General features: G+C 57.2%; 1 protein-coding gene across 6 annotated transcripts in view; it reads left to right on the top strand.

Moving 5' to 3' along the window:
• TMEM63B (transmembrane protein 63B) overlaps positions 1–23,887 on the top strand; it is a 25,387-nt gene extending 1,500 nt beyond the window's left edge. For 2 of the 6 annotated variants that reach the window (XM_027525280.1, XM_027525281.1), the window contains 23 exons: positions 4,879–5,201; positions 5,471–5,550; positions 5,835–5,873; positions 6,810–6,900; positions 8,540–8,577; positions 9,521–9,663; positions 9,762–9,813; positions 10,524–10,632; positions 11,206–11,276; positions 15,287–15,367; positions 15,829–15,952; positions 16,537–16,670; positions 16,751–16,888; positions 17,029–17,182; positions 18,442–18,548; positions 18,783–18,869; positions 19,043–19,108; positions 20,275–20,437; positions 21,024–21,129; positions 22,082–22,249; positions 22,474–22,589; positions 22,710–22,790; positions 23,074–23,887. In XM_027525280.1, coding sequence (XP_027381081.1) covers positions 5,043–5,201; positions 5,471–5,550; positions 5,835–5,873; positions 6,810–6,900; positions 8,540–8,577; positions 9,521–9,663; positions 9,762–9,813; positions 10,524–10,632; positions 11,206–11,276; positions 15,287–15,367; positions 15,829–15,952; positions 16,537–16,670; positions 16,751–16,888; positions 17,029–17,182; positions 18,442–18,548; positions 18,783–18,869; positions 19,043–19,108; positions 20,275–20,437; positions 21,024–21,129; positions 22,082–22,249; positions 22,474–22,589; positions 22,710–22,790; positions 23,074–23,259 — 2,493 coding nt within the window. In that variant the 5' untranslated portion in view covers positions 4,879–5,042 and the 3' untranslated portion in view covers positions 23,260–23,887. The remainder of the gene's footprint in view (positions 1–4,878; positions 5,202–5,470; positions 5,551–5,834; positions 5,874–6,809; positions 6,901–8,539; positions 8,578–9,520; positions 9,664–9,761; positions 9,814–10,523; positions 10,633–11,205; positions 11,277–15,286; positions 15,368–15,828; positions 15,953–16,536; positions 16,671–16,750; positions 16,889–17,028; positions 17,183–18,441; positions 18,549–18,782; positions 18,870–19,042; positions 19,109–20,274; positions 20,438–21,023; positions 21,130–22,081; positions 22,250–22,473; positions 22,590–22,709; positions 22,791–23,073) is intronic. The other 4 variants (XM_027525282.1, XM_027525283.1, XM_027525284.1 and 1 more) reach the window with 3 other exon arrangements.
• Positions 23,888–24,465: the final 578 nt, after the last annotated feature.

Genomic DNA, 24,465 nt, shown 5'->3' on the forward strand with positions numbered 1-24,465 from the left:
GGCGACTGGACCCGGGAGCGTGTCCTCTCCTTGCGCCTCACACAGTGCAGTTCATTCATGAGCCGCCCGGGCCTGCGTTGGAGGGTGCGGTGGGGAAAGGATTGGTTCGCGGAACCGGAGTGGGGCAAAGGCCCTGTTGGGGGGAGGGGGCGTGCTTTGTCCCTAACCCTCCTTAACCTCCTAGGGAGGACAGTCCCAAAGCTTTGGCGCCTTCTTCCCCAAAAAGATAAGGACCCTTGGGAAGTGGAGAGGAGAGGTCAGAGGGGCCGGCTGCCCTTGGGGCTCTGTGCTGCCACCTGCCTGGGTCCCTTGGGTGGAAGACTGGCCGCTCAGCACTCCACTTTCCTGGAAGGGGGTGAGGGGGTTGGGGGCCGCACAATTGGGAGGACCAGGACTTCCTTCCCAAGACCACTCTCCAGCCTCTCCCTGGGTCTGCATCCCCAGCCCCTCCTGAGGAGGAGCCCCCAGTCCTGCCTCCCAGGCACGTGTGAGGAGGGGAGTGGCCCTGCCAGCTGGGGGCTACCAATGAGGATGTACTGGCAGCGTGATTATCTTGCAGGGTACCAGAGGGTCCAGGCCCTGGCATGCCCCAGGTGGCACATGCTGGGACCTGCTGTTGGCTCAGCCGGTTGGGTCTTGGCCTCTGGGAGGGGAGGGATGTGGGAAGGCAGAAGGCAGGTGGTGAGTAGCCAAGAAGCCCCTTTTAGACATCTTACAAATTCCCTCCAATTATAACAGTCTTGGAGACCTGGGTTCAAATTCCAGCTCTGCCATTCTTTAGCTGTGTGACCTTGACAAGTTACTTAACTTCTCTGAACCTTAGTGTCAATATAAAAAGTATGCTCACTGCCACCTCCTTACAAGATTAAATCTAGATAGTACAGGTAAAGAGCCTGGCACCCTGCCTGGTAGTTGATCAATAAGAGCTCTCCTCTCTGAACTTCTGACCCATCCTGGTGTATCACCACCCTCCCATGCTCCCCCCACCCCCAACCCCGGCCAGCCTGCTGGGGATGGATCAGTTTGTTTGAAGAGTTTAGAAACATTCCCCTGTCACTCACTGGCTGAGTCCTGAAAGCAGTCTAAGCCCTTATGTCTCGACAAGAAGCCCATCTAGACTGAGGAGTTCTTGCATACTAAGTACTGTTTTATTTTGATTTGTACCAGTTCTCCACTAAACCAATCCCTTTCATTCCACACTTTATTGATAACAATTGCTAAATTTTTTTTAGAATCCATTTATGCCTTTAACTGTACTAAGAGCTTCACCTAAATCATCTTGTGTAATTTGCAAAACAACCACGTGACTGAATTATTATCCCCATTTATAGTTGAGGGAACCAAGGCCCAGGGTGATGAGGTAATGTGCTCAGGTCAGAAGCCATTATCTATCTCATCCTAGAGCCCATGATCTTAGCCACCAGGCTCTGTTGCCTGTCCCCTCTACCTGCTTCAAAACCCGAAATCACAAACCCAGGGAACTGGAAGAAAGAGGGAAGGCAAACAGGTAGAAATAGGGTGTGGCATTTCTCCAGAGCTGTAACTGGCAATCCCCAGCCCCCAGCCTCCTGATGGAAGTGACTCCTCTGTTAGCTGAGGCTGCAAAGTGCTGTAGTTAAAAGCATAGACTTGAGCCAGGTTGCCTAAGTCCGTATCCAGATCTATCACAGACTAGCTGTGTGTCATTGGGAAAGTGATATACCTTCTTTGAACCTCATCGTCCTCCTAAGGTTGTGATGAGGAGTAAATGAGATGATATTTGTAAAGCACTTGGAACAGTGCTGGCATAAAATAAGGATTAAATAAGTATTTGATAAATGCATTCTTTTCCTACTACTTTTATCCTCACTTGTGGATACATTTTTGCTCATCTCTCAGAAGTTAGTAGGGATGGAGTGAGGATATTAGTATCTATTTGTTACAGAGTGAAAGACTGAGGCCCAGGTTACATAGTAACAGAGCTAGTCTCCATCTTTATCTCCTCCCAACAGACCACACTGCCTTCCTATGATCCCAAGTCCTAAATTAAATCTTCCCTAGTAACTCTTTAAGAAAAAAACTTTTAATTTATAGCTTTCTTCCCACCCACCCCCCACATACACACACTTCTTGATGATAAAATAACCTTCAGTGAGCTAGAAATAAAACCCTCCATCACTCTCCCTACACCTTTCCAGCTAAAGCCTCAGTGTCAGACCAGAGAAATTCTAGGATACCACTGACTCAGACAACCCTGTAGAGTGGATGAAATGTCCCTCTCTCCCCCAAATATTCTGCCTCAGTCTCTTCCCTTCTCTCAGCTGCTCTCTGTGAAGGCTTTGAGAGCAGCTGCCCAGGGTGAAATTCAGCCCAGCAACCCCGCCTCCACAATTAAGAGCTTGGAGTAACCCAGACGGCAAGCTGGCAAGCTGAGCCATCAGCCCTGGCTCCACCCTTTCCTGCCCTGTGACCTCCCTATGAGTGGCTTCTCCTCCCAGGTCCCTGCTTCCTCCCCTGCTGATGGGGAGTGTGCCCTGCTTACTTCAGGGTGCAGGTGGGAAGAGCAGTGTAACTGAGGAGGGAGTCTTTGTGACTGTAAAGAGGGAGGTGGCAGATGGACATGGTGACTTCAGTTACTAAAGCACAGACCTTGACCCTCACTACTCTCCGGGTTCTCTTATGTAGGAGCTCCCAGAATGTTCCACCTTCCTCCGAGTGGAGAAGATAGAATGGGGGAGGTGGGGCATGTAACTCCAGGGGTTTGTACCCATTACACTCTGACCTGGTGGAGCCTTGGAATTTCAGAGACAGACAGGCAAGGAGTCTGTGTGGGCTGGACCGATTTCTGAAATGTGTTTGAGTTGGGAGTTAGAGGTGGGGGGACTAGTATAGAGGCCCCCCAATTATTACAGCCCTAAGATACCTATACCTACCTTTAACCTTTCCTGGGGCTTTTTATATGTACATACCCAGGCTCCCAGACACACCCGCATACACACCTCCACTTAGACACTAACAACTCTCTTCATTTCCAAGGACAGCCATGTAGTCACCCAGCTCCCCACCTCCACACACACAGATACACATATCAACACAAGTTTACACACCTAAACACACACATTCTCTCAGTGCTCTGGTGTTCCCTAGCCCGAGAACACATAATGAGCATTCACAAAGCTTCTGCAGCATCCTGTTCTAGACATGTCAGAAAAGCATCAAGGTGCCCTGAAAAGTGTTCAGGCTTTAAAAAAGAAGTTGACCTAGGTTTGATGCCCAAGTCCATTATTTTATGAGCAGTGTGACTTTGGGAAACTTACTTAACTTCTCTGAGTCCTGTGCCTTCATCTTAAAATGGGAATGACATTCCAACTCCAAAGTGTTAATGATTAAATGAAAAATGTATGTTTTCTTGAAACAGTGGGCACTCTATACATGGCACCTGCTACAGTTACTGAATTAATTTTTTTTTAAGGCAACATGGGCTGGAAAGGAAGAGGGAGGGCATAGAACACAGGGCAGTTATTCCCTTAGCCTTCTTAACCCAGGCTTTTCAGAGACTCCCTGGAACCAAGTGAGACACAGACAACCCCAGCTTCTCCTCTGGTGCCTCTTGCCCTGCAGTCAAAATGTTAGGAAGAGGCAGCAGGAAATCTGAGATTGGCAGGTGGGCAGGGGAAGCTCTCTGAGCCACCCAGGGGGCTGGGGGCTGCTTGCTCCCAGAGCTGCAGTCACCCTTCCTAGGTTTGTTGTTCTCTTTCTTTGTCTGGTTTCCTTTCTTCCCTGGGGATCCCCCCCCCCAAACAAAGCAGAGCTTCAGTGTTGTCAGCAGAAGGGGCCTCCAGGGGCCCTCCTATAGGACGGGGGGTGGGGCCACAACACCGCACCCACACACCTCCTCCACCCCAGAGCCTCCCCAGAGCCCTGCCCAGCTGGTCCCCAGGCACTTCCAGAACCCAGGCATCAGGGCTAGCTGCCCTTTCCCTCCTCCTCCCCACCCGTCCACTGGGACCGTTGAAGGCTTGAAAGCCTGGCAGTGTCAGGGAAGCAGGCCAGAAAGCACTTCCCTGGCTACAGGGAGCTTGGGCTGGTTAAGAGGCCCCCAGGCTCATTCTTCCTTCCTTTGCCAATCAATGGAAAAGCTCGCTGCAGGGCACGGCATTCCCAGCCTGCCCTGCTCTGGGGGCAGGAGCAGGGCACGCTGGGAATTGTAGTCCTTACAACTCAGATGAAAAGGAAATTGGAAAGAGATGAGGAAACCAGAGGAGAGAAAGGTGTAGCTCCTGCCGTGGCCCAGGAAAAAGGAGGGTAAACAGGTGTGGCTGGGCTGAGTGAGACAGGTGGCACAAATGCAGAAGTCCTGCTTTTTAACGGACTTCCCACCGACCCCATCCTCAGACCCCTACTCTGAGGACAGATGGCCAACTTTAAAGTTGAACATCTCACTTTGAAGCCAGCTATACTGGGAAGGTGGTCAACTGAGTTGAAAACTGAGCAGATGAAACCATGCCATTGTTCTAACAGGGGTAGGAAGAGACAGTCAGGGTCAGGTAACTGGCTCCTGACCCATCTTCCCCTGGCCTAGAGACCCTTCCACTTAGTCTTGGATCTTCAGACCTAAGACCCCTCCCCATCTTCCCTCAGATTCAGCTCTGCCCCCTGCCTGAGACAGACAGAGATACAGAGACAGAGAGAGCCAGTTTGTGTTTGGAGAGAAAGGGTGTATGTGTGTATATGGAGGTGGTGGGAGGTGAATTGCTAGAGACTCAGAGCATCTTCCAGCTTAGAAAAACCGGTCGCCCCAGTCCGGACCCAGGCTGAGTTCCCCAGACCCAGAGCCCAAGAGCCAGGCAAAGTAAGTCTGTGTGACTCAACCCTCCCTTCCTGGGCCCTTATCTCCAGAGGCCAGAGCTTCCACCCACCCAGGCAGCCCGGTGATCTGTCCTCGCTGTCCCCTCCCCACGACGACCCTGCCGAAGCCTCAAGCAGGCCCGTGAAGGGGGCAAGGGCCAGGTCTGGCTGACCGCTCCGCCCCTGCCCAGGAGGACCATGCGGCAGTAGCAGCCATGCTGCCCTTCCTGCTGGCCACACTGGGCACCATGGCCCTCAACAGCAGCAGCCCCAAGGACTACTGCTACAGCGCCCGCATCCGCAGCACCGTCCTGCAGGGCCTGCCGTTCGGGGGCGTCCCCACCGTGCTGGCTCTGGACTTCATGTGCTTCCTTGTGAGTGCCCACATGCCCCCCTCCACCCTTGGCACCACACCCTGTATCACAGCTGGCCCACACCCACCACTCTAACCACTCCCCCTGACTCCCCACGTGTGACTGCAGGTGGGAATCCCCATCACCCAGCCCAAGTTCAGCCTTGGACCTTCATCCCACCCAGAGTTATCCTTTTCTCAGACAAAAATCCTGCCCCTCTACCCTGCCCTCCTAGCCAGTCCAGGGGGTGAATGGCCTCCCATCCTGCCAACCACCCCCTCCTTCCTCAGGCACTGCTGTTCTTGTTCTCCATCCTCCGGAAGGTGGCCTGGGACTACGGGCGGCTGGCCTTGGTGACAGATGCAGACAGGTAAGGCTCTGGGACCCTCCCCTACCCTTACACACAGGCTGGTGTGCACACTTGCACGCCCACACACACACATGCACATACACCTTGTCCACGCTCCTCAGGGATAGAAGGAGAGTCAGCCCACTCTCATCCTCTTTGGTGGGGGCGGTGGGGGCGGGGGATGAAGAGGGACCGGTCCCAGAGCGGGCATGGGGCACAGGGGCCCACAGCTGGGCCTTGGTCCCTTGCCAGCCCCTGGAGACCCATCCCAGCCCCCGCTAACCCTGTCTGTTCTCTGTCCCCAGGCGCCGGCGGCAGGAGAGAGACCGAGTGGAACAGGAATAGTATGTGGGGCAGCAGCCCCCTCGCCCCCACTAAACCAGCTTTCCTTTTTCTTCTCTTTCATGCTTTTCTTCCTACCACATTGCCGGTGTCTCTTTTCCGTTTTCTCCTCTGCAGGCTCATGTTCGGATTAACGCAGGTGGTGTGCTTCGCAGAGCAGGGGGCTCCCCAGCTTGTCTCTGCCATACTCCCCCATCTCTCCCTCCGGCTCCCTGTGCGCCCCGCGCGTGCGGGCATCTGCCACCCAAGTTGGCTGGGGTGGAGGAGCCATCTTCCTTGGGAATCCACAGGACAGTAACCCTGTTGGTTGCAGAGACAAGACTGGGCGTCTCCAGTGGCTTCTCACCCCTAACACCTAGTTCTTCCTATTCCAGGGTTCCCCGCTCACCTGCTCTGGAGGCCTGGGAGGGGGGCGGCCAGAGAAGCTCTGAGCGCAGCCCTCTGTGTCCATCACCATCTCTGTCTATAGGCCTGGCATTGGAGTTGCGGCAGCTGCTGGGGTCAGGGAAGAGGAGGGTGGGGGACACTTCCCAGCCCCCCAGCCCCTGGCCCTTCTGGGGCTCTCTTGGTCCAGCGTGTCCTTCCCCATCACCACACGCCCCTCACCATTGCCCTGTGCCCAGCGTGGGCTCTGCTCCCCCAGCCCCCACTGGTCAGCTCCGGAACTGCAGGGCCCCGCTGACTTCCTTCAACAGTCATGGGGTGCTGATGAAGACTCACCCTCCCATCCTTCCCCCAGCATCAGTGCCCCCCAGGGCCCCTGAGGGGAAGGTGTGGGTTCAAGGGAGGCAGGGAGAGGGCAGTCACTCTTGCGCGCTTCTGCCTCTGTGCTTTCTGTGCCTTGTCTGGAGCTCTGGAGTGGGACGCCACCCACTCCACCCGGCTCCCCAGGGACTCAGACTTACCTACTCTCTGATCTCTCGTCTCCCCACCCCCAGTGTGGCCTCAGCTATGCACGGGGACAGTCACGACCGGTATGAGCGTCTCACGTCTGTCTCCAGCTCCGTCGACTTTGACCAAAGGGACAATGTGAGTGTCCTCCCCCCAGCTTCTCAGCACCCGCTCCTCCGGGGCATGGGTTCAGCAGCCTTGGCTTCAGGTGATATGGGGTCAGGGGTCTACGCAGTGGGGCCTTCTGCCCAGCAAGGGTGATGCTCGTCTGAGAGCCACAGCACCCAGACCCAGAACTCTGGGCTCTGTCTTCCATGGCAGCCTCCAAACCAGCACAGGTTAAACATTGTGGTTTATAAATGTCATTTTCCGCAGTAGAGTTATGTGCCCCTCTCCAGTGAGCAATCCTAAGGACCTCTTTTTCCTTAGACATTTTCCTGGAAGTAATCATGAGCCTTCCAGGCCTGCTTAGCAAAACATGCAGAATCCATTGTGCTGCTCAGAGGTTGCAGGCTGGTGGCCCCTGGCAATCTGGGGCCAGCTGACCTGCTTGTAGATTGGAGCTGAGGGGCGGGGCCCCTGTAGACAAGGCATGTACCTGGGGAGGCATAGCAGACCCCAGGCCCCTTTAGATCAGACCCAACACTCTGGCATTACCTGTCTGGCCACCTGTCATTCTGCCAGGGTGAGAACTCTCACCCTGGTCAGAACTCTAATCCTCAGGCTGTAGGGTGGCCCTGCTCAGTCCAGCTTAGGCTGGGGGCCTTGGGAGCAGCAGCTCCTGCAGCCCCCGTAGCAGAAGAAGCCTGTCAGCTTCCTGAGTTGGACTCATACTGGTAAGTGACAAAGCAGAGGTGTCACCCCTCCCAGCCAGAGCTGTCCAGATGGTCCCCAGACTTACGGTCCTGTATCTTGGCTGGAGGGCACCTCTCTCCCCCATCCCATGTTATGCCTGGAAGTCTCCCAGTAGGAAGTTGGGTCAGGGTCTCTCTGCCCAGCCCTTCCCCACATAGCCCCACCCTGCCCTGAGTGGGGTCTCTGTCTGAAGACAAGCCTGGGGGCTTGAGAGCAGGAGATCACCACTCACAGTGACCCTGGGATGGTCCCTCTGGGGTGTTCTTGGGGCTTCCCAGGTGCTGCTAGGGGTACAGAACCTGCCTGCCAATGCAGGATTCACAAAGGATTCAGGTTTGATCCCTGGGTCGGGAAGATCCTCTGGAGAAGGAAATGGCAACCCGCTCCAGTATCCTTGCCGGGAAAATTCCATAGACAGAGAGTACATGGGGTCAGAGAGAGTCAGACATGACTGAGCACACAGAAGGTAGGTGGCAGGACCTTGGGCAGCATGGCCCACTCCTCTGCTCTTGGCAGCCACGTTGCAGACTCTCCACATTGCAGAAGCTGCAGGTCTGAGGTCCCTTCCCCGGACCCCGGACCCCACCGATCCCCACCCTGGCCCACACAACTGCAGGACTTTTTCTCTGGTTCCGCTGCCCTCGGGTGTTTGCGGGGACCTGCACTCTGAGCCCAGGAGTCCACAGGTGACCCCCTGTGGCCTTGGTCTTTCTTGCTCCCTGAGGGCGGGCACCCCCGTCGCCCCTCTCTGGGACAAGCTGGTTTCCCTGGGGGCTGTGGGAGCTGTGACAAGGTGAGCCACGGCCTGGAGGTGGTCATGAGGTTGGGGTCGGGTGGAAGGGAGGCTAGAGGGGAAGGGAGGCTCGGGGGGGCAGAGGGTGGTGGGATGGGGGCACCAGCTGACAGTCCTCTGCCCCCACAGGGTTTCTGTTCCTGGCTGACAGCCATCTTCAGGATAAAGTAAGTGAACGATCTTCAAGCTCTAAAGAAAAAGAGAAACAGCAGACCTGTCGTCTCCCTACCAAGTCCAGAGGCCGGCATCTCTGAGGGCCTTAGTGCTCCTAGCCAAGCCAGCACCCACCTCCCTGCTCCGGGGGCCCAGGCCCCTGCTGTTCCTCTGAGCTGGTCTCACTTGACCCCCGAACAGTCTCCTGTGCTCCCCAACCCCCGCCTGGGAGGCCTGCTCTGCCCTCAGCTCTCCTCGCCCCTGCCGCCCTGTGCAAGCAGGCGCTGGCGCTGCCACCTCAGAGCCATGTGCAGCCAGCGGGTAGGGGCAACAGGCAGGCTGGAGGCAGCCAGCCAGCTGCAGGCAGGAGCCATTATCCAGCAGGCAGAAGTCAGGAGATGGAGCCAGAGTGCGGCAGGCAGGCAGTGAGCCTTGAGAGAGGCAGGAAGCCGGGACAGGTCAGCACCACCACCGTCCTGGCCCGTGGGCCCCAGGGCTCCCCAAGTCTAAGGGGGAGCACCACTGCTTCCCAGACCTCCCTCTGCCCTCCCGCTTCTGTCTCCTCCTGCCACCATCCTTGTCCGCCCTTCTCGGGTTGTCCTCTCACCTCCATTTCTCCCCATCCCTTGCTGCTCTTCCTCTCTGCAGTCTGCCTTCTTTTTCTTCTCTCTCTCTGTCTCTCTCCCCATATCCCTCTCCTCCTCCTCTCTTTTCTCTTTCCCTCCCCTTCTCCCTGCATCCTTCCCTTTTCTCCCTCCCCTTCCCTCTCACTTCCTCCTCCCTCCCCTCCCAGGACATGGGGGACCCAGAGCCCCACCTCCCCTCTTTCAACCCCATCCTGCTGCCAGATCAGCCAGGGCTAGGGTGGACATGGGCTGGGGTGGGCCAGGGCAGATGAGCCGTGGCCCCTCCGGTGCACTGGTCCTCACCGCATCCGCCTGTCCCCGGTGCCCGCAGGGATGACGAGATCCGGGATAAATGTGGAGGCGACGCCGTGCACTACCTGTCCTTCCAGCGGCACATCATCGGGCTGCTGGTGGCCGTGGGTGTCCTCTCTGTAGGCATCGTGCTGCCCGTCAACTTTTCAGGGGACCTGCTGGGTCAGTAAGGGCCAGGACCGGTGTGGTGGGAAGAGGAGGGGACATAAGGGGACATGCCCTGACCCCTCCGTCATCCTCTCCCTCGTCCCACCCCCCAGAGAACAATGCCTACAGCTTTGGGAGAACCACCATCGCCAACTTGAAATCAGGGTAAGAGTGGGAAGCTGGTCAAGCAAGGCCTGGGTCTGTGGGCAGAGTCTGGGCGGGAATGGGGAGCGGAGGAAAAAGGGGGGTGTTTGGGGAAGAGGTACTGAGGCTGCAGAGATGACGGTGGGGCCTTGAGGGCTTGGGTTGGAGCCAGAAGGAGAGGACCCCATGGAGGGCTGGCTGGTGGTGGCTAGAGGGCAGTGCACCCAGCAGGGAGGGCGTGAAGAGGTGACCTCTGGGGACAGTGTGGTTGGAATGGGACAGTCTTGGGGTCAGGATGTGGGGTGTGGGGCCTGCCTTGGGAGGGTGTCAGAAGACCCGAATCTCTAAAGGGGCGCTGTACCAGGGTGGTTGTTTTTAATACTTATTCATTTTTGACTGTGCTGGGTGTTCACCGCTGTGTGCGGGCTTTCTCTAGTGGCGAGCAAGGGCTACTCCAGTTGTGCTGCGCTGGCTTCTCTTGTTGCGGAGCATGGGCTCTACAATGTGGGCTCAGTAGGTGTGGCGCATGGGCTCAATTGCCCTGCAGTGCCCACAGCCTGTGAAATCTCCCCAGAGCGGGGATCGAACTGTGTCCCCTGCACTGACAGGCGGATTCTTCACCACTGGACCACCAGGGAAGTCCACCAGGGTTTCATGAACACTGGCAGGTTTGGGGGTGTTTGCGAGTGTTCCCAGCCCTGGTGGCCCCACTCACCGCTCTGTCCCACCAGGAACAACCTGCTGTGGCTGCACACCTCCTTCGCCTTCCTGTACCTACTGCTCACCGTCTACAGCATGCGCAGACACACCTCGAAAATGCGCTACAAGGAGGACGACCTGGTGAGTGCAGCGGAGCCAGGCCCGCCCCCCAGCCCACCCTCCAGGGACTCTCCTGCTGAGTCCTAAGGTGTGGTCAGCCCCCAGGTGAGGCCAGCTGCTTTTGATTCCTGGCTCAGGAGCCCCCATCCTGCCGGTTAAGTCACCTCCCTCAGGCTCAGTCCCCTCCTCTGTAGGAGGTGAGAACGGTCCCTCTCCTAAAGTGGGTGGGGGATGAGGTGAGGCCGTGCATGGAAGGCCCTGGGGCAGGAAATGGCTGTGGAGTGATTGCCCCTCTTCTCCTATATTTATTCCCCAAACCAGCACTGAACACCCACTCCATGCCACCCACCGTGCTGGGGCCTCAGGGTCTGAGGATTTGCAAGTAGCACCCACTCCGTGCCCCCATAAGCCCTCAGAGGGCAAGAGGCCAGGGGGCTTTCACTCTGCTCACTGTCTGATTTCTATTAGAAACACCACCCCTGGCTTATCCCGAGGTCTGCTCCCACCCACCTGCCCCTCTCTGCTCCCCCATTCCCCACCCCCTCTCTGAGAGTCAAGCCTCAGGAAGACAAACTGGCCCCCTTCACTCCCCAGGTGAAGCGGACGCTCTTCATCAACGGAATCTCCAAATATGCAGAGTCAGAGAAGATCAAGAAGCATTTTGAGTGAGTAGCTCCTCCCCCCGTCCCCAACCCCAGGACCCGTGGACCCTTCTTTGCCTTCTTTCAGCTCCAAGAGCATCGTTGGAGGCCCCTCTCTCTCCGGGGGGGCTCAGGGGCTGTGGTACAGGGTAAGGGGTTATGCTAAGGAAGAATTCTCTGACTCCAAGGTGGTCTAGCAGTTGGGCTGGACTTCAGGTCCCTCAAAGAGCTGGAAAAATACTTGAAAAGTGAGTCCCTGGGCCTTTCCTCTTCCTGGCTTGAACTGGGTCATGGTTTGTTGACCCCAGGTCCACGGGCCCTTGAGGATGTGGCCTTCTCAGAATTGTGCGTGGTGTTCTGGAGACTGTGCACGCGGACTGGCAGGGAGAAGGGTCTCAGTTTTCAGTGTATCCTCAGAGAGCCCAGGAGAGCTGGGCTGCATGTTCTCTAAGGTGCTTTTCAGCCAGAAGTCTGTCTTAGTAAAGTGAAGGAAATCCACCGCCAGTGGCCAGAACAGTCTGTATACAGCATCTGTCCATCTGTCCACTCAGCAGTTGTTCTCAGGTGCTGCTGAGGTCCATGTGGTGGCCTGGGGACTACAGAAATGAGTGCAAGACCATTGAGTTCTCAGGGCTACACAGTGAGGCGGCCAGCTTTAGAGGCCAGTCCAGGGTCTGCTTAGAGATTGGTCTGGGGACAGTATTAGGAGTTGGCCGGTGGTCCTGACTAGGGCCATTGGTGGTCTGGATCAGGGCTCGGTCTCTGGTGAGGATCAGGATTTAGTGAGGTCGGTTGACGTGGATGAGCAGTCAGTTGTTGTCCTGGATCAGGATGGGATTGGAGTCGGATCCCAGACCCCTGTGTTACAGAATGACTGGTTTGTGACCAGGGTTTTCAAATGAATCCCCTTTTTATTCAACGTGCATTTATTGGTCACCTTCTGTGTGCCAGACATAAATCAATTAGAAACAGGTCCTGCCCTCCCACAGAACAACAGCTATAATTAGCTCATCAATCATTGGTCAGTATGAGAGAACAATTTGGGGTCCCATCTGGAGTTCAAGCTATACTCAGCATTAGGGGGCAGCCTGGGTCAAAATTAAGGACAGCGTGTGCTGAGAATTAAGTGACATCTTAATGTTACCATCCAAATGGAGTCAGCTGTCAACTTGTATAGACAAGTCCTTTAGTAACTTGTCTATACAAGTATCTTTTTTTTTAATTGACCCTTTCTTTTATTTATGTATTTATTCGGTTGCACGGGGTCTTGGTTGTGGTATGTGGAATCTAGTTCCCTGACCAGGGATTAAACCTGGGCTCCACGCGTTGGGAACGCAGAGTCTTAGCCACTGGACCACCAGGGAAGTCCCAATAAGAGGTCTCTTTTGAGCATCTTGTGTCACACTGGAGCAGGAACCTAGGGGTATGGCAGGAAGCCTGCCCACATCTGCCTATATTCTAACAGGGAGAACCAGATGGCAAAGAAATGACCTTGGCAGGCCCGGGTGGGTGCTTAGAAGAAAACCAGAGCAGGGAGAGGGGCGGAGGGCGGGGTCATGGAGGGAGAGGGGCAGAGGGCGGAGTCATGGAGGGAGAGGGACAGAGGGCGGGGTCATGGAGGGAGAGGGCAGAGGGAGGGGTCATGGAGGGAGAGGGCAGAGGGCGGGGTCATGGAGGGAGAGGGCAGAGGGAGGGGTCATGGAGGGAGAGGGCAGAGGGAGGGGTCATGGAGGGAGAGGGCAGAGGGCGGGGTCATGGAGGGAGAGGGCAGAGGGAGGGGTCATGGAGGGAGAGGGCAGAGGAGGGGGTCATGGAGGGAGAGGGGCAGAGGGCAGGGTCATGGAGGGAGAGGGACAGAGGGCGGGGTCATGGAGGGTTGCTGTTTCCGATGGGGTGGCACCGGGGCTCTGATGGGGTGGGCACCGAGGGCTCTGACAGGGTAGCCTTGAAGCAGAGCCCTCTGCACTGAGGGAATGAACCCTGTGAGTCGAGCATCCATGGATCCAGCACACGTTTGTCGTAAACTTACTATGTGGTTTGTCCCAGGGAGACAAAGAAGAGTCAGACTTGAGTCATGTCCATGAGGAACTCACAGTCCAAGACGTCTGTTTCAGGGGTCAGTCTGTTGTATTCTTTAGGAAACAGCCCGATTGGCCAAAACCATCCCAATATTGTAAAGTTAATTATCCTCCCATTAAAATCAATAAATTTATTTTAAAAAATAAAGTAAAACTAACAGTCAGGGGGACTCCCTGGTGGTCCAGAGGTTAAGAATCTGCCTTCCAGTTCAGGGGATGGAGCTTCAGTCCCTCACTGGGGAATTAAGGTTCCACACGCTATGGGGCAACTGAGCCCACGCACCGTAATTGGAGAGCCCTCACACTACACTGCAACAAAGACTCGATGCAGCCAAATAAATAAAAATAATGTAAAAATTAAAAATGAAAATAATGTAAAAAAATTAGCCTATAACCAGGGGGTTTGGGGAGACTGCAGTCCTCACTGGAGTTTTTAGTGTCATGATGAGCATTATTTCATTGACTCATCCACTCAGCACAGCACAGTGGGTGTTTATTGAGCACCTACTATGTGAAGGCTGTTGACCCAGCACCTGGGTATATGGTGCTGAGCAGGAGGCAGCCCTCATCCTTGTGGAGGCCCTGCTAGTTGTCAGTATCCGCCAGGGTCTGGGTTCCAGGCCTGGGGTCTATCTGGATTGGAGGACTAACCCAGAAGAATCAGGGGATAACCTGTGTGCAAAATCAAGGAACCTGCGTGGTAGGGATTAGGGGATTAGAGATTAGCTGGGTGAAAATGAGGACTTAGCCTGCCACAGGGCTGACAGCCCTTCCAAAGATGAACCTAAAATGGTTTGAGCAACAGCAGTATCAGGGGGCTTCCCAGGTGGCGCAGTGGTAAAGAATCTGCCTGCCAGTGCAGGAGATGCAAGAGACTTGGGTTCGATACCTGGGTGGGGAAGATTCCCCTGGAGAAGGGAACGGCAGCTCACTCCAGTATTCTCGCTGGGAAATCCCATGGACAGAGCAGCTTGACACGCTGTAGTCCATGGGGTCGCAATGTGTCGGACACAACTGAGCATGCACCCACTATTCTAATCCTATATCCAGTGTCAGGGGAAGAGTCCAGAGCCTCCTAGGAAGTGCCTTTCAAGGACACCATCCCAGATTTAAGTTCCCAAATTCTCATGGGTTTGTGAGATCCATCTTGTTACATTAGAATCATGTCTCCACATCTTTAACACTTGGTATTTCCTTCTTTAAATATTAAACAAACCAAAAAAAGGCAGGACCTCTATCTAGATTAGGGATTAGGATCAAGGAGCAGTGTGTGATCAGGATGAAAACGGAAGTGTTCCTCCACGCAGGCTGTAAGCCTCCCTCAAGCCCTACTGGGTACCAGCTACTGAGAGTCTGGTCAGTCTCAAGTCAAGGTGGAGTCAACCTGGGCTCATGGTTAGAGGGTCAGTCTTGGGTCTGGGTTATGCGTCAGTTGGGTCAGGATAAAGGAGCAGTCTCTGGTCAGTGTTAAGAGGTCAATCTCAGGTCAGGTTTCAGGATCAACCTCTGGTCATTTTTGCACCAGAGACCATTCTGTAGCCCGGGGCTGTGGGTTGGTTAGGATCAGCTGATGGTCAAGGCTAAGGCTTGAACTGTCACCAGGTCTCCTGGGAACAGGGTTAAGAGGACACCCAAGACTAAAGGCAGTTTCTGTCCACGTAACGTCCCCAGCCCCAGACAAGCAGCAGACCACAGCTGTGGTGTCCCCAGCTCCCTGTGAGTACGCGCTCTCATCTGCGTCCGTGCCCAGGCTTAGCTGTGCACACTCCCCCGACGCGGATGAACAGGAGGAGCAATTCCAAAATTTTATTCTTGGGAGCTGTCGTCTTTGCAGACTCAGAAAGAGGGGGCTTGAACTGGGGCTGTGTGTCTTGAAGGTGATGGGGTCATGGAGGAAAGTTGGGGACAAGCAGGGGGCGGGGTCCCTGCCGAGGGTGATGCTGGACTATGTTTCAGGGAGGCCTACCCCAACTGCACGGTTCTGGAAGCCCGCCCGTGTTACAACGTGGCTCGTCTGATGTTCCTCGATGCAGAGAGGTAGTGGGGCTGGGGGTGGGAGGGCAACATTGGAGGGCCCCCTGCCCACTGTGGGGGGCATCTTGGCTGCCACTCAGGAATCTGGCTCCCCTTCCAGCTGTTTCCCAGGGCATCTGATTTTAATTACCCCTGGAGCGCTTGTCAGTTCAGCTCTGGAAAGAGCAAATCCTGGAGGTTAGAGGAAGGGGTTCCACTGTCCCCCCCCCAACTCCATTTGAGGATGTACCCTTTCTCTACTACAGTGTGAGAAATTTAGGCTATGGGAAGAACTTCTGGCCCTCAGGGGATGGTGGGGAGACCCTGGACTGGGGACATGTCTGAACCATGCACCCTAAGCAAACCCAAGAGCACAGTGGCTCTTGTCCTCGGGGAGTGGACTGCATGACCCCGAGCTGGGCCACCTACCCATCCTCCAGCAGACCGAGCTGGGCGGTGGGTGACCGGGCGCCTGGGTCCCACAGAAAGAAGGCCGAGCGGGGAAAACTCTACTTCACAAACCTCCAGAGCAAGGACAATGTCCCCACCATGATCAATCCCAAGCCCTGTGGTCATCTGTGCTGCTGCGTGGTGCGCGGCTGCGAGCAGGTACGAGGCGTCCTGGGCTCAGCTTAGGTCTCAGGGCCCCCCGGCCAGGGTGAGTGGGAGGTCCTGGGGAGGCAGGTCACAGCGGAGACGGATGCATCTCCCAGTTAGGCCCGTCCCACAATCTCAGGAACACCCAAACACACAAGCAGGCCTTGCACATAAATACCCCAAGGTCGAGAGGTCCCAGAGGAAGCAGAGCTGGGGTGAGGACCACCGGCAGGGGCACCCCTCCCATCTGTTCCTACATCCTGGACGTCCTAGTCCCGCTGTTGGGTCTGTTCCCTATACGTACAGCAACCAAGTTTTCAAAACCCAAATCAGAAGAGGTCAGCCAAGAGGCCAACTTGCTGAATTTACTAGCTCTGTGGCTTTCGGCAAGTTTCTGGACCGCTCCGTGCCTCAGTTTCCTCATCTGTAACACAGGGCCGCTTGTACCCACCTCTCAGGGTGCTTGTGAGGAGAAGCGAGTGACGGAGAGCTTAAGGCCATGCCCAGGCTGCAGTCGGCTCCGGGCGGGGCCTCTGGGTGAAGGGAGGGGACTGGTGGCTTGACCAAGGCCCCACCTCACCCGTCCGTCCTGGCAGGTGGAGGCCATCGAGTACTACACGAAGCTGGAGCAGAAGCTGAAGGAGGATTACAAGCGGGAGAAGGAGAAAGTGAACGAGAAGCCCCTCGGCATGGCCTTCGTCACCTTCCACAACGAGACCATCACGGCCATGTGAGCCCTGCCCACCCGCCCCAGCCCCGAGGGGCCGGCTGGGGCTCTGGGTCCCCGGTAACCGTGCCCCCCTCCCCCAGCATCCTGAAGGACTTCAACGTGTGTAAGTGCCAGGGCTGCACCTGCCGCGGGGAGCCCCGCTCCTCGTCCTGCAGCGAGTCCCTACACATCTCCAACTGGACCGTGTCCTACGCCCCCGACCCCCAGAACATCTACTGGTGAGCAGAGGGGGATGGCGCTGGGGTGGTTCCGTGGGGCCAGTAGGGGCCGCAGTGGGGCTGGGAGGAGACGGAGGTCCTAGGTATCTCTGGGGTCCGGTCAGGTGTCCAGCCCCAGAGTGACGCCTCTGCCCTCCCAGGGAGCACCTCTCCATCCGCGGCTTCATCTGGTGGCTCCGCTGCCTGGTCATCAATGTCGTCCTCTTCATCCTGCTCTTCTTCCTCACCACCCCGGCCATCATCATCACCACCATGGACAAGTTCAACGTCACCAAGCCTGTGGAGTACCTCAACGTAAGGCCCACACCCCAGCCCCCAACACTGTGCACCAAGACACAGACCCCAGGCCCCCGATCCCCCCGGCCAAGGGCCCGTGAGGGGCGTGGAACCAGTCTTCCTCCTGCCCAGTCGAGCTCTTGTCCTGCTTTTCCAGCCCAGCCCCGCTAAGAAGGTCCCACATGACAGTGGGCTGCAGACCCCTCTGTGCTCTGTCCTCAGGCTCTCTGCCTCCTTTCACCAGGAGAGGCCTCCCTCGGTTCACACTCACCTAGAGAGGCTCCCCAGGAAGAGAGAGCCTGGGTCCGTCCCTAATTAATCATGTGACCTCAAACCAAGTCCTTCTCCGCTCAATCTCTCCAGCCAAAGCGTGAAGGGCCAGACCAGATCCTTGGCCTCCAAACTTGGATTCTGATGCCTTTTATCCAAAGAAATCTTACATGAAACTCAGTGTGGAAAAGCAAGGTCGCTCAGATGGCAGTGGTGGTGGTAGGGGGGAGCTTCTGCTACTCTGTCCTCACTCCGCCTCCAAGCCTCCTGGGAACCTCAAAGTTCATGAGAAGGCACTTTGAAAATCACTGGGTGATAAGAGCATACTAGATAAGACCCAGGCTGCCTGGGTTCAAATCCACCCCCCACCCATACTTCTTACTGTCTCATTTATTGAATCTCATTTTGCCTCCATTTACTCATTGTTAAAATGGGGTAATACCATTATTGTAAGAATTAATACACGAAAAGTACATGATCAAAAAAAAGACCATCATCAGTGCTTGGCACATAGTAGGTGTTCAGAAATGCTAACTACTAACACAGTTCACGCAGGGATTGTACAGTGGCCCTGCCCCAGAGGTGCTGGGCTTATTTATTCATTTGGCTGCGTCGGGTCTTAGCTGAGGCATGCTGGAGCTTCACTGCGTCACGTGGGTCTTGCGTTACGGTGCGCAGATTCTTGAGTTGTGCTGCAGGAGACTCAGTAGCTGCGGGATGTGGACTCTCTAGTTGTGGCCCTTGCTCTCCAGAGCATGCAGGCTTTTGGTTCCTCTGAGGCATGTGGGATCTTAGTTTGCCAGTCAGGGATTGAACTTGCTACCCCTGCACTGCAAGGCATGGTGGGACTTCCCACCAGGGAAGTCCCAATGTTCTGGACTTCCAGTGAGGCCCTGGGAGCTGGGGGGGTGCCCAGGGCTCAGTGGAGGAGGGGGGCAGGTAAGCCACGCCAGCTGGGCCCACTAGACCGCCCCTACCTGACCCGTCCTCCCCACTGCCCTCTGCAGAACCCCATCATCACCCAGTTCTTCCCCACCCTGCTGCTGTGGTGCTTCTCAGCCCTGCTCCCCACCATCGTCTACTACTCTGCCTTCTTTGAAGCCCACTGGACACGGTGAGACACCCCCTATACCCACACAGTGACACTCCTGGGTGCACGCCCTCCACCTTCAGACCCCCCACGCCCTGGGCAGTCCCAGGGCTGGCAGGGGAGGGATGGTGACTGGGATCCTCACCTTGGGAAGGCCCCCTCCTTCCCAGTGGACCTTCCTGGGACTGCAGGAGCTTGGGGGAGCAGGCACGGGGCTGGCTTGCCTGACCTCTGCCCCACCCCGTGCCCCCACACCAGCTCCGGTGAGAACAGGACCACCATGCACAAGTGCTACACCTTCCTCCTCTTCATGGTGCTGCTCCTGCCCTCGCTGGGACTGAGCAGGTGGGTTTCGGAGGGAGGGGTGGGAGCTGGGGTGGGGGACGGCAAGAGGGGGAGCAGCCAGGGGCTCCAGGCCTGGGGCGCGTCCTCAGAGCTCGTGGATGGGACTCTCTCCCCTCTGGTGTTCTGGCTACTCCAGCCCCCAGCACCTCTATCTCCTCTCCTCCCCTCCCCAGCCTGGACCTCTTCTTCCGCTGGCTCTTTGACAAGAAATTCTTGGCTGAGGCAGCTATCCGGTTTGAGTGAGTGACCAGGGTCCCCAGGGAAGGAGACCAGATTGGAGGGGTGGGCATTTCCCCCATGGGAAGGTGCAGCAAAGCCCCCACCCCTGCGGTGGAGAGGAAGAGGGGCTTATATCATGGTCAGGCATCCCAAAGGTCACCCCCCGCAACAGGCTGTCTTGGGTGCATACATGGGATGTCCAGGGGTCTGTGTAGGGAACCTCTCTGGATTCTGAGGTCACCCTTAGGGTATATTTGGGGCTTTGGGGCCTACACTCAGGGGGGTTTCTATGGTGGGCTCTGGGGCTTGTATCCTGGGACTAACCGTGGGAGCTAGAGCTTCACTCAGGGTGTTTGGAAAGGTCTGTAGTCGGATCTTGGTTGTGCTGAAAGTCTCAGGTGCCACCCCTTTGAGTCTCTCTGGAAGGCTCTTGGGCTCACACCTCACTCAGAATGACCACGGAGGATTCTGGGGGCTCACACCTTGGGGTGTTTCTGGGGCACAAGCTCTGGGAACACCACTGAAGTCTCAGGCTGTCACCCAGAGGCATGACTGTGCAGTTCTCTATGGGGTCCCTTCCCTGGGAATCCCTGTGAGGGGGTCTTGGGGACACGTGCCATGGCTGTTTATGTGGGAGCAGGCTCTAGGGGTCTTGCTCTAGGCCATCTGTAGTCACCTTGGGCTCATATTTGGGGTGTCATGGGTACTGACAAAGGTCCCTGGGCTCCCCGCCTCTGAAGACTTCTGGGGGAGAGTCTCTGGAGCTGAGTTCTGGAGGTGTCGAAGGCTCATACTCTGGGAGTTACTCTGGGTTAAATTAAGATCTAAGGCAGGGAGCCTTCAGGGTGTTCCTGGGGCTCACAGGGAGGGGGGTGGCCGTGGAGATCTCCAGAATCATACCCTGAACACTGGTCTCCTTAGGGGTCTCTAGCACTCTCTCCAGGGGTCTTTATGTGGCACAAGTTCTAGGGATGCCTCTGGGCTCACACACACTGAGGTTATCTTCGGCTTACTTTGGAGGCATCTGGGGGTTCACATTCAAGGGGCGCTGAGACATGGGTGCTTTGAGGGCTCAGCTGGAGGGTCCATGTGGAAAAAGGCACCTTGGGGGTGCTGGCACGCTGGCAGTGGGCAGGGGGGCCTCCGGGTCCCCCGAGTGCAGAGCTGGAGCACTTGGTGCCCGCAGGTGCGTGTTCCTGCCGGACAACGGCGCCTTCTTCGTGAACTACGTCATTGCCTCCGCCTTTATCGGCAACGCCATGGACCTGCTGCGCATCCCTGGCCTGCTCATGTACATGATCCGGCTCTGCCTGGCGCGCTCGGCCGCCGAGAGGCGCAACGTGAAGCGGGTAGGGCCGCCCGGGGCTGCCGCGGCCCGCACAGCACCCCCTGGTGGCCCAACCGGAAACTGCAGCAGCCGTGCTAGAGTGTGGGGGCCCCAAGGGGCCGGGACCTGGGGAGCCGAGTTGCGTGGCCCTGAGTCTTCCCCTTCCCGTCTGGGGCCTCAGTTTTCCCATGCGTACAGTGACATAGCGTAGCTTAACCCTGAAGGCCCCTCCAGTTCTGACAGTCTAGTGTTCTGTGATGGGAACTGGGGGAGGTCTGGATCTAGACCCAGGGTCCCTCTGCCCTAATCCCACACAGATGGCTCTGGGCATCCAATTCCCAGGCCCACCAACCCGCCAGACCCTCATCCCTCGAAGGCCCCTCCCCAGGCCCCATCACTGTACCCACCCTGACCTCCATCTTAGCCACAGCCCCTCTCTCTCCATCAGCTTCGCCCTGCCCTGCCCTGGACACTGGGTTCCCTTCCCAACCCCAGCTTCTTTCCTGGCCCCAGAGTTCCTGTCCCTTTCCCTCCCACCTGCCTGAGCCCCTCCAGTCTTCCCCTCCCCTCCCCTCCCTGAGCGACCCTCCTGCCCATCTCCCCCCCAGCATCAGGCCTACGAGTTCCAGTTTGGCGCAGCCTACGCTTGGATGATGTGCGTCTTCACGGTGGTCATGACCTACAGTATCACCTGCCCCATCATCGTGCCCTTCGGTAGGCACCGCCGCGCCGGGACCTGGGCCCTGCTCGGGGGGACCCAGGTTCTCTCCCACTCCACTCTAGCAAGGCAGGCCACCCGAGTGGACAGGGCCCTGGCTGGGAGACCGGCCCCTCGGGCCTCCCGCCTGGTCCCTGGCTCAGTCTGGGGCTTGGCCTGGGGGGGCAGAGGGTAAAGCCATCTCAGCTCAGGCTGGCTTCGGCCAGTGTGCTGGGTCCCTGGGCCACATCTCCCCAACACAGCCATATTCCCTCACACCAGTGCCTTCATGCAAGCGGGTATACTTGGACACAGATCACATGCCCACTGAGGAGTCCACACGCACACACAGTCATACACAGGATCCACAGGCACACTTGTACACAGCCCTGTACACTCAGGAAAGACCTTTGGGTTTCAGGGAGGGTTTGGGTCCTTACCTGCTGTAGCTGCACCATGTGACCTCGTCAAGTCCCTCTTCTTTCTGAAAAAATTAAGCAAAGTTTCTCTTCACCCCCATCATTCCCCCATCTGTCCTTTCCCCCCCCACTAACACCCTAATCCGTTCACCACCCTCCCTGGTTATCGAAGGCTCCAGACTCCCAAACTAACCACCTTGTCCCCATTTGAAACGTCCTGTTCCCTCAACCTCCAGGAAGAGAGACCTTACCGCCTGACTTACCCTCCTCTGTTTAGGGTCAGGGATAGGAAAAGAACAACATGCAGGAGGGTGCTTGCTGACCCAAGCCAGTGGATTCCTAACAGTGAATTCCTGGTGAGGGGCTGCAGAGTGAAGGGGTTGAAGCAGGGGAAGCTGGGGTCCTGTGGTCCTGCGAGGGCCTTGGGGCTCTATTCTCTACTGGGCCTGGGGCAGAAAAAGCAGGGGGCCAACCCTCCAGAGACCGTGACAGATACACGTAGGCCCGACAGCGCTGGTTCCGAGGTCAGGGCCGGTGTGGCTTCCCCCAGGGCTCATGTACATGCTGCTGAAGCACCTGGTAGACAGGTACAATCTCTACTACGCCTACCTGCCGGCCAAGCTGGACAAGAAGATCCACTCAGGCGCCGTCAACCAGGTGGTGGCCGCGCCCATCCTCTGCCTCTTCTGGCTGCTGTTCTTCTCCACCATGCGCACGGGTGAGGGCCGCCCCCCACCCTTGGGGGCCAGGGAGGGGCTGGCGGCAGAGGACACTCCCGCCAGGGTCCAGGCAGAGCAGGCCCCGGGGGGATCGCGGGCTGGGGGCCTGGGAGAAGCCGCAGCATATGGGAGCGTGGGACTGCGTTCAGGAGGAAACCCCTGGGAGGGGGGCCCGGAGGAGAGACCGCAGCTCTTTCTCTGCCCTCTCCACCCCCCACCCCAGGGTTTCTAGCCCCGACGTCCATGTTCACATTCGTCGTCCTGGTGATCACCATTGTCGTCTGTCTCTGCCACGTCTGCTTCGGACACTTCAAATACCTCAGTGCCCACAACTACAAGGTAGGGGCGAGGGGGCAGGGAGGCGGCCCAGGGCGGAGCCCACGCGCTGGGGGTGGGGGGTGGGGAGCTGAGGGCAAGGGCCTCCCCCCTCACCCACTGACTCATTCCGGGCCCCTCAAGATTGAGCACACGGAGACAGATTCCGTGGACCCCAGAAGCAATGGACGGCCCCCCAATGCTGCCGCTGTCCCCAAATCTGCGGTGAGTACCCCGCCCCCCCACCCCCCCCATGGCCAGGCGCGGGGTGGGGGAAGCATGGCTTCCCCACGAAGCTGGGTGTCTTATCAGTCATCCAGGAGAGGGGGAGCCTGTCCCAGAGCCCGGGAATGGGGTGGGAATCTGGTTCCACCAGCTGGGGGCTCTGCTCCATGTCCCCCCGCCCAAGGAGAGTTGCTGCCCCTCCCCCCACAGGCCGGGAGATTCCCCCACCCCCACCCCCTTCCCCACGAGGGCACGCTCACACCGCCCCCTTCTCCCCCTTCAGAAATACATCGCTCAGGTGCTGCAGGACTCAGAAGTTGACGGGGACGGGGGTCCCGGGAGCTCGGGGGACGAGCCCCCGTCGTCCTCCTCCCAAGACGAGGAGCTGCTGATGCAGCCTGACGGCCTCACGGACACAGACTTCCAGTCTTGTGAGGACAGCCTCATAGAGAACGAGATCCGCCAGTAAGGGAAGGGAGGGCCCTGGCGGCCACGCCCTGCCCCCGCCCGCCCGGCCCCCCACGGACACTAAAAACAAAACGCTAATAATTTATTAGATCTAAAGCCCCTTCCTTCCCCATTCCCTGCTTTCATTAAGGTATTTAAACCTGGGGACTTCACCGCTCTCTCCCCCACCACGGAGGGAGGGTGGGTGGGAACTCCCCCCCAACCTCAGTGAGGAGAGCCCCGAGCCGGCCCCGGGGCAAAGAGGGGTGTGGACAGGGTTCCCCCAGATCAGTACCCCCCTGGGCTAGTAGTATGATCAGGAAAGGGTTAATGAGAGCCAAGAGGGATACCTGGTGCCATGGCTGGAGACCTGGTGGGGGCAGACGGACCAGGGGCTGCCCCCCCCAGTTCTTACCTCCCCTCCCCACAAGTCCCACTGGGATCTAGCACCCCAGGGAATTGGAGCCTCCAGCCCCTAGGGGGTTGCATGAGAAGGGAGAGGGTGCTGAGCGGGAGGAAAGAGTCCAGCTCTGAGCCAGGGGGACTGACCTGGGGGTGGGGGTGGGCATGGCTGACACTGGAAAATGGGATTTTGCACTGGTTTTTTTGTTTTTTTGTTTTTCCTTTAAAATAAAAATGAAAAGCTCCGAGGTGGGTGTCTGATTTGTGTTGCTGCCCTGGACTCGTGGCTGGGGTCCAACCACCTTCTCTTGGTCTGGAGGACCTGCAAGATCAGCATCCCCACATGACCTGGGCAAGAGATTCCTGTGTGTAGTCTCGGCATCTCCATCAGGGAGAGGAGAAAGTAGTGGCAGGGGCATGCTGTGTTCACCATGCCAACCTCCCCAGCACCCTCCCCTTGCACCCATGTCCCCTCACCACCACCCTGCCTCTGCAACCTGCCCTGAGGAGATTGTGGGACCTTTCAGACTGGGGAACAGGGACCCAGGCCCACACTCTGAATCACCAAGACCCACACAAATAGGACAGAAATTCAGGGGAGAAAGGCCAGGGAGAGCCACAGATTCCACGCTGGTCCAGGAAGTCTTCCTGGAGGAGGAAGATTCCAGGACAGCTGCTTTCAAACAGAGATTCTTAGCGGGCTGCTCTGGTGGAGGAAAAGTAAGAAAATAGGGCCACGGGAAGGGACCAGATACTGTCATTCTTACTTGTCATTGTTGATGCCATTTACCAAGTGGTGGTTAATGTGCCTGAAATTAAACTGAGT

The sequence above is a fragment of the Bos indicus x Bos taurus genome, chromosome 23 (genome assembly GCF_003369695.1).
Source record: "Bos indicus x Bos taurus breed Angus x Brahman F1 hybrid chromosome 23, Bos_hybrid_MaternalHap_v2.0, whole genome shotgun sequence".
NCBI classification, from domain to species: Eukaryota; Metazoa; Chordata; class Mammalia; order Artiodactyla; family Bovidae; genus Bos; species Bos indicus x Bos taurus.